Source organism: Sorex araneus, chromosome 1 (assembly GCF_027595985.1).
Source record: "Sorex araneus isolate mSorAra2 chromosome 1, mSorAra2.pri, whole genome shotgun sequence".
Lineage (NCBI taxonomy): Eukaryota > Metazoa > Chordata > Mammalia > Eulipotyphla > Soricidae > Sorex > Sorex araneus.
In genome coordinates this window covers 334,525,886-334,536,714 of record NC_073302.1, presented here as the reverse complement: position 1 = coordinate 334,536,714, position 10,829 = coordinate 334,525,886, and the positions used below count along the sequence as shown (strand labels likewise).

General features: G+C 46.1%; 1 protein-coding gene across 4 annotated transcripts in view; it reads right to left on the bottom strand.

Annotated features, from left to right (window-relative positions):
- Positions 1-215: 215 nt before the first annotated feature.
- Positions 216-10,829, bottom strand: part of PLAT (plasminogen activator, tissue type) — a 32,120-nt gene continuing 21,506 nt past the window's right edge. For all 4 annotated transcript variants that reach the window (XM_055138970.1, XM_055138978.1, XM_055138964.1 and 1 more), the window contains exons 8-14: positions 10,065-10,239; positions 9,261-9,346; positions 6,201-6,396; positions 5,965-6,101; positions 5,694-5,834; positions 3,245-3,411; positions 216-797 (exon numbers count right to left, since the gene is read on the bottom strand). In XM_055138970.1, the coding sequence (XP_054994945.1) occupies positions 639-797; positions 3,245-3,411; positions 5,694-5,834; positions 5,965-6,101; positions 6,201-6,396; positions 9,261-9,346; positions 10,065-10,239 (1,061 nt within the window). In that variant the 3' untranslated portion in view covers positions 216-638. The remainder of the gene's footprint in view (positions 798-3,244; positions 3,412-5,693; positions 5,835-5,964; positions 6,102-6,200; positions 6,397-9,260; positions 9,347-10,064; positions 10,240-10,829) is intronic.

Genomic DNA, 10,829 nt, shown 5'->3' with positions numbered 1-10,829 from the left:
TGGTCAAGCCAAGAACACCTTTCTTCTCTTATTTCACTGTCCACAGACCTAGCACTCTGTTCTATATGCAGTGCATAGTTCATATGGATTGAATGAATGAAAGGAGGGATTTTAGGAGATATTTCAAATTTTTTTTATTTTTTTACCAAATTGAATAACATGAGTAAGTAAGTTGTAGGATTCTGCAAGGGTAACAAAATGTTTCCACTCTGATGGGAAGTGTGTGAAAATATATTTGAATTTATTATTCCAATACAGTATACAGGATTGTGACCACAGAAAGTGAAAACTAAAATTATTTAAACAAATAGGCTAAACCATTTCTATCATTCTATTGTTAAAATACTATAATTTTATTTGATCAAGGTTTATAAAGAAGATTTACAATGAACACAATAGAAATTCCTTCTAAGTGCTGTAGAGAAAGCAAAAGTCAACTAATTGATTTGAAGGATGATTTTGAGGAACTTAAGCTGGCCAGCCAGCCCATCCCTTGCCAGGAGGCTCCACTTGGGTTCCTTATGACTATAAATAGGCATAAATAGCTTCCAAAGCTGCTCACATTAACAAGGCCTTGATGTGTCTTTGAGGAGAAATAGGCAGGGTCTTCCACTATTTCAGGGAACTGGGTATTTCTGTCATGGTCGAATATTGTTTTGAATCCAGTCTAGGTAATTAGTAACTTTGGTGTATACTCCTGGAACATCTTTCTCCCCACAACCAAGGCCCCAGCTGATGATACCAATCAGGGTCATGCGATTGTCATTCATACACACCAGAGGGCCTCCTGAATCACCCTGAAAAAGAGAAAACAGGCAAATTGTTTTGGTTTTGGGTCATACCTGGCTGTGCTAAGGGTCTATTCCTGACTTTGCACTCAGGGACCACTCTTGGCTGAGCTCAAGGAATTGAACCCAGTTGGCCAAAAGCAAGGCAAAGTGCCTTACCCACAGTACATTCTCTTTGGCCCCCAAACAGGTAAATTGTTAGGGAAAAATGTAAACTACTTGGGGAAGGTAGGTGTAAATATTTGTAGTGTTCATATTATACTCATCAAACTACATGGTTTAGAGAGAGAAATTATTTAAAATAAATTTATTTGGAAAGTAAGGGGAGGGAGAAAGAGATGATACTCAAAGAGAACTCATGCTTCTCCAGAGTGGAAAAAAGCACAGTACCTATCTCAGGGAGACTGGGGAATGTGCATTCCACAAAGTATACGCATCTCAGGTAGAGACGTGGGCAAATGTACACAAGGTGAAAGAAAGAAATACATATTTCAGGCAGAGATGCGAGTGGGTTTCCAGAGAGGATAATTTTCTTCTCCATCTATATGTGGAGGGGGGCATGGTTGGGCCACATCTGGGCTCAGGGCTCACTCCTGGCAGCGCTCAGAACTATATTATGGTTCCTGGAATTGAACAGGATGAGCCTAGTACAAGACAAGTACTATCTCTCCTGTCCCTTATCTCAAAAATCTTGACTGTAGATAATTAGGCTAATAATATCTGATAATCTAATAAAGATATTATTAGAAAGTAGGATGGAAAGAATTACTCAAACACTTCAGCTTTTACCACCTTTTCTTAGCTGTGTAGCCTCAGGCTAGCTGTGATGTTGACAGGAAAGTCTATATTGCTTGGTGTGGTTATTAAAGAGATGAATTTGGAGAAAGCAGGAGAAATACCATGAACAAAGGATGTGAGATAGTAAAAGTCTTGGTGCTTGTTAAAAGTCTGGCTATTGTCTTCTTGACTCCAAATAATTTTGTTGCATTTGTTTTTAACCTGGAGTCTTTCGGGAGATAGTGGTTTCACTTTGCATATTGTCTTTTTATGGTTGTTGACTTAAGTGGTGCAGTTGAAGTCTCCAAAGAAGCCATTCAAGAAGAGCTCAAAGGTGGTTAAGGGTCCAAGGGAAAAGGGCGAAGCATGCTGACACCTAAGAGTCAAGAGCCAGAGCTGGCTTCTGCCTTTCTCTACCTCCCAGCCCCTCTCTGAGGGCAGCCTGGCAGGCACACTGGGGCACGGAAATATCTGATCACTAAGAGTTCCAGAGCTGTCCTGGGGCTACTGCTGCTGGTCAGTCTGTGTCCCAAGTCTCAGTTTCTTGTTATCATAAAATAGAATCCTAATAAGTTCAACACAAAGATCCTGAAATAGTTTGCTTTCTAATGAGTTGGGGTCTTTTTTCATACACAAAAATGAACTTTGTTTAAAACTAAGCAATTTAATTCTTAGAGTTTTAAACATTTTTGTTTAACATGAAGTTAATGTTTATGGTTTGGATGTACACAGTGATCACATCTCACCACAATCCAAGTGCCAAAGAGCCACCAATGTCCCTAAATTACTTCCAGTCCAGCTCACCAGGCCCCTCCAACTCTTCCCCTTGATTAGTATTCTTAGTTCTATAATGTAGGACCAATAGATTGTTTACATGTGATACTATCTATGACCTTGTTTTGTTTTTCTGTATGCCACAAATGTGTAAAATCATCCAGTTATTTGCCCTCCCTCTGACGTTTAACACGACAACCCCCAGTTCCATCTGGGTAGTAGTGAAATGCAAGATTTCATCTTCTCTTATAACTACATAACTGTTTGAAATGTTTTTCCCATAAATTGTCTATATCTTACATAGATGCCCATTTCTGCCCCACGCCCCTTCTACAAATCAAACTCCAATTCATAGTCAAGAATTTCTCATAGGCCTGGGGTCTATGGTGTGGCTTGGCGGTGCCCACCGTGTATGAGACTCTCCAGCATCATCAAATATTAATATATGTATATATTGGTTTGGGGCCATATCCAGTAATGCTCAAAGGTTACTCTGGCTCTGTAGTCAGAATTACTCTTGGCAGGGTTCAGGGAACCTGGGTCAGTCACAAGCATGATAATTGCCTTATCTGCTGTACTATATATCCAGTCCCTCCCACCCCCAACCCAGTTTTTTAAAATTTGTGTCATTTTATCATTTTGAGTATAAATCTAGGTTTACAAAAAATCCTGTACCAAGTGGAGTTTCCTGTGTGGATGCTGGGGAAACTCCTGCAGTTTTGTTTTAAGTTTGAGTCACTTTGATCTTTCTCTAACAGCTTTATTCTCTGAGGCCCACACCTATTGTTCTCTGTGGTTCTCTGAGATGAAGTCACTCCATTCTGGATACAGCTTCTTCCCTGTGTAAGCATCTTGTGCCCAAAGGCCCTGGCTCTGCTCGAATTTGGAGAGAAGCTCCAGCTTACCTGGCAGGCATCATGCAAGTTGACGTTGTCTCCATGACTCCGTGTATCCCCAGCACAAAGCATGTTGTCTGTAACAGTTTTGTTAGACAAATACTGTGGCGAACATAGTCTGGCAGGGTATAGCCTGACATGGCCCTCCTTCAGACGCTCAGAATAGAAAAGAGCAGCTGAAATAAAACAGAGAAATGTGTTGATTTCAGAAAAAATTCTTTGAAAATAAAGGGAAGGAGAGAGGCAAATTTCTTAATACCTGATGTTTTTCAAGATTTGACACATACTAGATGGGCGCCTGTGGGACTGCTGGTGTTTCATTTATTGGGCTTAACCTAGAGCTTGACACTTGTAGTACAACTAACATTTTGGACCAGCTGCGGGGAAGGGTGACTCTCACACATCGTAACTAGTAGCATCCCTGGCTTCCACTCACTCCATGCCAGCACACATTTCTTTCATGTGTTGGAACAATCAAGCTCTCCTCGGGGTCAAAATTGCTCTACTGAGCACCACCAGTTTAACCTAATATCTCATTTAATAATTAAAAATCATCTATCCCCATCTGCCCAATGAGGAAACTGAGTCTTGACACAATGTAAGATCAAAACCTAGGTCCAGGCTATGCTGCAGGTCTAGGATTGGAACTCTAGAGCTACAGAATCCAAGACCTCATACTTCATTTCTTATCAGAACTTTTATGCAAAGTAGCACTGTAGCACTGTCATCCCGTTGTTCATCAATTTGCTCAAGCAGGCACCAGTAACGTCTCCATTGTGAGACTTGTTAATGTTTTTAGCATATTGAATACACCACAGGTAGCTTGCCAGGCTCTGCCATGTGGGCGGGATACTCTCGGTAGCTTGCTGGGCTTTCCGAGAGGGACAGAAGAATGGAATCCGGGTCAGCCACATGCAAGGCAAACACCCTACCTGCTGTGCTATCACTTCAGTCCTCAGGAAAAGTAAGCTCTGCAAAGTGTTTGTGCTATTCAGTAAGGCAGGGCAAGAGATGGGCAACCACTGAGCCTGAGCCCCACCATGCCTGCCTGCTTCCTTCCTTCCTTCCTTCCTTCCTTCCTTCCTTCCTTCCTTCCTTCCTTCCTTCCTTCCTTCCTTCCTTCCTTCCTTCCTTCCTTCCTTCCTTCCTTCCTTCCTTCCTGCCTTCCTGCCTTCCTCCCTCCTTCCCTCCCTTCCTTCTTCTCTTCCTTCTTTCCCTCCTTTCCTCTTTCCCCCTTCCTCCCTTCCTCCCTTCTTTTCTTCTTTCCTGCCCTTTTCTTTTTTTGAATCACCATGAGATACACAGTTACAAAGTTGTTCATGATTGGGTTTCAGTCATACAATGTTCCAACACCCAAACCTTCTCCAGTGCACATTTCCTACCACCAATGTTCCTGGTTTGCCCCCTTCCACCCCTTACCCCCAGACTATCTCTATGGCAGGCACTTTCCTTCTCTCTGGCTCTCTCCTCCCTCTTCTTTTCCCTTTCTCTCTTTCTATCTCCTTCACAGTCCCCTTCTAGGCACTGTGATTTGCACTAATGTTACTGAAAGGTTATCATGTATATCACTTTGCCTCTTTTCAACACCCAGTTCTTGTGCAGAGTGATCATTTCCAATTATCATTGTTATAGTGGTCCCTTCTCTGTCCTAACTGCCCTCTTCCAGAACTTGGACCAGCCCTCCCATGGACCACCCTTGTTTCTGCTGTCTTTGGGTATAATTTTCATACTATGATTTTTTTAATTAGTGAGTCTCCATGAAGGGTACAGTTACAGATTTACACATTTTCATGCTTGTGTTTCTCTCATATAATGTTCGAGAACCCATCCCTCCACCAGTGTCCATTCTCCACCACCAATGAACTCAGTGTCCCTCCCACCCTCCAAACCCATCCCCCCACCCCCACCCCGCCTCTGTGGCAGGGTATTCCATTTTGTTCTCTCTCTCCTTTTGGGTGTTGTGGTTTGCTAGGGGTATTGAGTGGTCATCATGTTCAGTCTCTAGTCTACTTTCAGCACGCATCTCCCTTCCCGTGCAGGATCTCCAATCACATTTTACTTGGTGTTCCCTTGTCTCTCTGGGTGAGGCCAGCTTCCAAGCCATGAAGCCAACCTCCTGGTATTATATACTACTATTCTTGGGTGTTAGTCTCCTACTCTGTTATTTTATATTCCACAGATGAATGCAATCTTTCTATGTCTGTCTCTATCTTTCTGACTCATTTCACTTAGCATGATACTTTCCATGTATTATTACTACTTTGCACTTAAATGCAAAGTTCATGACTTCATCTTTTCTAACAGCTGCATAGTATTCCATTGTAACATACTATGATTTTTATATCCTGCAAATGAGTGTGATCATTCAATGCATGACCACTGTTCGCATCTGGTCAACCACTGCATCCCCTGCTGTTCTGCAGGCTGCCAGGATGAGCCCCAACTTCCTTACACTTACATGCCTCATGCTTGCCGTAGCCTGAAATCTCACACTCCGTCCAGTCGGGCAGCTGCAGGCCGGCCTCCGGGAGACACACGGGGCGGACTGAGTCACTCTCCTGGGCGCAGAAGGGTGAGTCTGATTTCAGCTGAAGCAGTGCTGGGAAGAGAGGGAGAAGAATGAGCCGGGGAAGAACTGCTCCTGAGTAGGGGAGTGCGAGGGTGTGGAGGGAGGTGATGCAGGCACACGCCCCGACTTAGAGCTGGTCGGAGGAGTAACGGCATCTTACCAATGTCATTGTTGTAAGTGTCATCATCAAATTCCTTATGGATCAAGTATTTTTTTACTTCAAACTTTTGCTCCTCCTCTCCAGGAACCACGCGGTAGGTTCTGCCCAAGACCACCGTAACGTCTTTGGGAGGAAACCTAAAGAAATAATAGTCTTATCTAGCCTCTCGCAGCGAGTTTCCCTCCTGGCCTGGGGTGACCAGTAGGAGCCCAAGGCCCTGTTTCCTGAGTGCTTACCGGTCCAGGAAGCAGTGGGCCGCAGACAGAACCCAGCAGGAGCTGATGAGCATGCCCCCACACAGAAACCTTTCTCCTGGCGCCCTCCTGTTCCTGACGAAGATGGCAGCCTGCCACGGGTGCGAGGTGATGTCTGTGAAGAGTCCCCCTTTAATGCGGAACTGAGGCTGCTGGGAGCGTCTCACACCACAGGTGGCTGGGAGAGAAAGGTGGTCAAGCACATGACCCAGAGGTGCCCTTTGAGCACCCATCAAGGTTTCTTCCCTGAGGACTTCAAGTTTCTACAGGTTTATGGCACTTTACAGGTTGGTACAGAGGAATTTGGTCATCTCCGTGAACAAAAACCGCAGTGTTGGATGGTTGAGTATAAAGCACAGACCAATCACTACATACTAACATGCATATATTAGACATAGACATATACTCATGATAGATACAGGATGCATGTACAGTTTATCCCTTCTTACACAACATCAGAGAAAGTGAGAAACTTTTCCTCAAGTTTATAACAACCCTGGGATTAGGACCAGGATTGGTTCGACTTCTTCCTATGAAGTTTCATTTCCTCTAGTTGTTTTTCCTGGCTTAGGAAATGGTAAAGCATTGCAAAGTTACGTGGGGGTGAGCTCCCCCCCTTGGCCAGCATTCCCACCTGACCCGCCTTTCAGGCCCTACCAAAATAGCACCTTGCAGAGCTCCTGGCTGTTGCCTTATGTTTTTGCTTGGAGGCTCAAGGGACCATGTGGCATAGGGGATCCATATGGGGTCTCCTGTACAAAAAGTATGCACTCGGCTGGCTGAGCTATGGCTCTGGCCCCACAAGCTATTTTAAATGGATTGTTTGGTTTCTTTTTTTTTTCTTTTTTTCCTTTTTTTTGGTGTGGGGGGGGCGTCACACCCGGCAATGCACAGGGGTACTCCTGGTTCTGTACTCAGGAATTACCCCTGGCAGTGCTAGGGGATCATATGGGATGCTGAGAATTGAACCCAGGTCTGCCATGTACAAGGAAAATGCCCTACCTGCTCTGCTATTGCTCCAGCCCCTTGTCTGGTTTCTTGTTCCTTTGGTCTTTGACTCACACCTGGTGGTACTCATAGCTTACTTTCTACTCTGTGCTCAGGGATCACTCCTGCTAGGGATTGGGGGACTACCTGGGGTGCTGAGGAACAAGCACAGGTTGGCTGCAAGCAAGGCCAGTGCCCTGCCTGCAGTAGTATGGCTCTCACTTCTCCAAGAAGCTTTCTCTACACCCCAGCCTAACAGGAGTGAGCTCACAGATGGCATCCACGGCCTTGGTTGGAAGTTGTGATAGTGGGCTGGAGTGATAGCACAGCGGGTAGAGCATTTGCCTCACATGCGGCTGACCCGGGCTTGATTCCCAGCATCCCATAAAATCCCTGAGCACCACCAGGAATAATTCCTGAGCACAGAGCCAGGAGTAACCCCTGAGCATCGCTGGGTGTAACCCAAAAAGCTTAAAAAAAAAGAAAGTTGTGATAGCTGGTATCTGACTTTGCCGTTTAAACTCTGCGTTCCTTGAGGGACACCCTATGTGTGCATAGGAACCAAGTAATTATAATCCATCCTCAATTCCCATACTAGTTCACCAAAGTGTGATCATTTGAAGTGTGTCTCCAAGTCCTATCACTAGTCCAGTTCTTGGGGAAGGTGGAAGTTCAGTAAGGCCCTCTAGGCTGGTCACTAGGTTCTTGGAAACCTGAAGCTACTTGAAGTGGAACAAGGTCACTCAGAAGAAGACCCTTGATATTGATGCTTTGTCCAGCAGTGACCAGTGGACTTTCCTTCTTCTCATCAATGATGAGCACAACTACACTGAACAAAACAAAGCGACCTGAGGACCTGCTCTACCAGCCTTAGACTCAGACCCAGTGTTACAGATGGGGGGGAGGGGGGAGGTTCTGGTAATGTGAATTGGAACCTGGCACTTAACCCAAACCAAAGGCACAAAGGCTCTGGAAACACAGCAGCATGGAAAGCCAGATCAAGGCTGGACCCAGGCAAGAGGCTTCCCCACTGCAGAGACAAAGGCTACTGAAACTTGAGGATGGACACCAGGAGTTCAGAGCCTTCCCCATGAACAGCCTGATTCACTCCTACTTGCGTGAAGAATTCCAGATCACTGGGCTGGAGCGATAGCACAGCAGGTAAGACATTTGCCTTGCACGCGGCCAACCCGGGTTCGATTCTCAGCATCCCATATGGTCCCCAGAGCACCGCCAGGAGTGATTCCTGAGTGCAGAGCCAGGAGTAACCCCTAAGCATTGCCGGGTGTGACCCAAAAAGAAAAAAAAAAATTCCAGATTGAGGCAATTACAGTAAATGTCTCTATCTAACCCCATCCCCAAAGTGACCAAGTTCTCTCTGCTCTGGAAAGGCCCTCACTCTCAAGCACAAAACTTCTCCTCTCACTTCTCAAACTTGTCTTATTTCACTGTTCGTCTTCCTGAAATCCTTTTTTTGTGGGGGAAGCAGCATCCCCGGGCCCGGCTGGAGTCTAGTGCTGACTCTCCCTCACTACAGAGTGCCCGTCCTCACTCCAGACCAGGCACCTGGCTCTGAGATCAGGTGGTAGGGTCACTTCCCCATGCTGGGCAGAACAGTGTGACTCCAGTGCAGTTTGACAGCTTCTATAAGGTATGCACCCTGCAGGTGCTCCAGCCTAGACTTTTCCAGGCACTCCTCAATGTGACAGAGGTGTGTAGAGAGCATACTCCCCTCTTGAGGCTGCCACCTCATTTCTCACCACTTCCCATAAGTCACCTACAATAATGGGATCAAACCTCAGACCTATCACTTAGAGCCCAGTGAACCCAGGCAGGCCCTGTGGCTGGTAAAAAACTAACACAGCGCACTGACACTGGCACACAATCTGTGTTGATTAACCCACCTACAGAGTGAGCTGCTGGTTGTGTACCCTGGAATTCCTGAGTTATCACACAGAAAGCGGTAAACATTTCTGAAGGAAAACCACACTGCAGAGAGAGAGAGAGAGAGAGAGAGAGAAGGGGTGGGGGTGGGGGGGCAAGAGATGTGCTTACAGCACTGTGGCACATCACAATATTCCCAGGTCAGCTTTCTGTCCTTCAGCACGTGACACCAAGGCTGGGAATCCCCATCTGGATTTCTAGAAGAAAAGGAGCAAAAGTTTTCAATCACTTTTATAAAAAAAAAAAATTTGTTTTTTTATAAGCCATACCTGGCGGCACTCAGAGCTGACTCCTGACTGTGCCCTCAGAGATTACACCTGATGGTGCTCAGGGGACCAGATGGCATGCCAGGAATTGAACCCAGTCAGCTGCCTGCATAGCAAGTGCCCTACCCTCTGTACTATTCCTCCAGCTCCTTCAATCACATTTTAAAATCACATGTTAGACCCAAGAAGAGGGGTGGGGGTAGTTCAGTGAACCAAAGGCAAATACATGGAACATGTAATGGGCCCCCGAGTGCTAGATTCAGCTCTGTCCAGCCCCAGCATTGGGAAACAACTGTGACTGGTTTTCTATCAACAACATAACATTCACAGCTCACGTCACAGGTCTGCTGTGAGCAGCTGGGAGCTCTGCTGTGAAAAGACTGACATCCTTTGAACAAGGCGCCTGGACGGGCAGCCTGAGTGTTGAGTTGGCCATGGGGCAGCACCTCTAATGGGTTTCCCATGGAAAACGTGCATCTTCCTTCCACAATAGGAATCTGACTCTAGCCAGAGCCAGTTCTGACCAGATAATATCCCAGCTCACTCCCACCATACTTTGTCTTTCTGGTGGCATCAAATCTCCCATCTCATGCCCTGATCCTTCCATGATCAAAACACCCAGACACGCCCCTCGTGCTCTGCCACACACCGACAGTAATTGTGTCTGCCCAGACCCAGGGCTTGGGCATTCGCAGTCCACGCCGTGTACTTCTTGTCCACCAGAATCCTGGAATTCCATGGGAGGCAGGAGACCCCAGACATCGTGCGACTATGGGGGCCACGGTACGTTAATCCAGTTTGGGAGTAGCAGTCCTCATTGTTTTCTGGAACAAAAGAAACCTCAACCTGACACAAAACTAATTTGATGCAAGAAAAAAAGAGTGAACCAGGCTTTGTTAGGAAGCCAGAAGTAATCTGCAAAGCCGCAACTGGAGGTGGCCTGCCTCTTTTGGGGAAATGATACCTCCCCTCTCCCCCCATTTCTCTCCTGCCAGTCCTTTACATAAAGATGACACAGGGCTTTCACCCACTGCTAACTGTGTTGTTTGAGAAAGATTCTCAGAACACACAGGCCCATTAGTGATTATTCCTGGAGCTGCTTTCAAAGTAATCAGGGGGTCCTTGGGAAAGAGGGGCTTCAATGCAGGTACATGCAGGTACACATCAGGAGACCCAACCTCGGATTTGCTCTGCCTATGCTCTAAGGGTTTGGGAGCTTGGGAAAGAAGCGAGTATCAACCTTCAGGTGGGTACCTGCTCTTCGTTGCCCCATTTCTCCCCCTACTCTCCCCATATGGAAGTGGCATGTATCCCTCTCTGCCTAAACAGCAGCTTAGAGGGGATTTTTAAGCTTATGCCTCAGTGAGTCACGGTTCAGACCAGTTCCTGTAGGAGGGATGTAGAATCCTCAGTT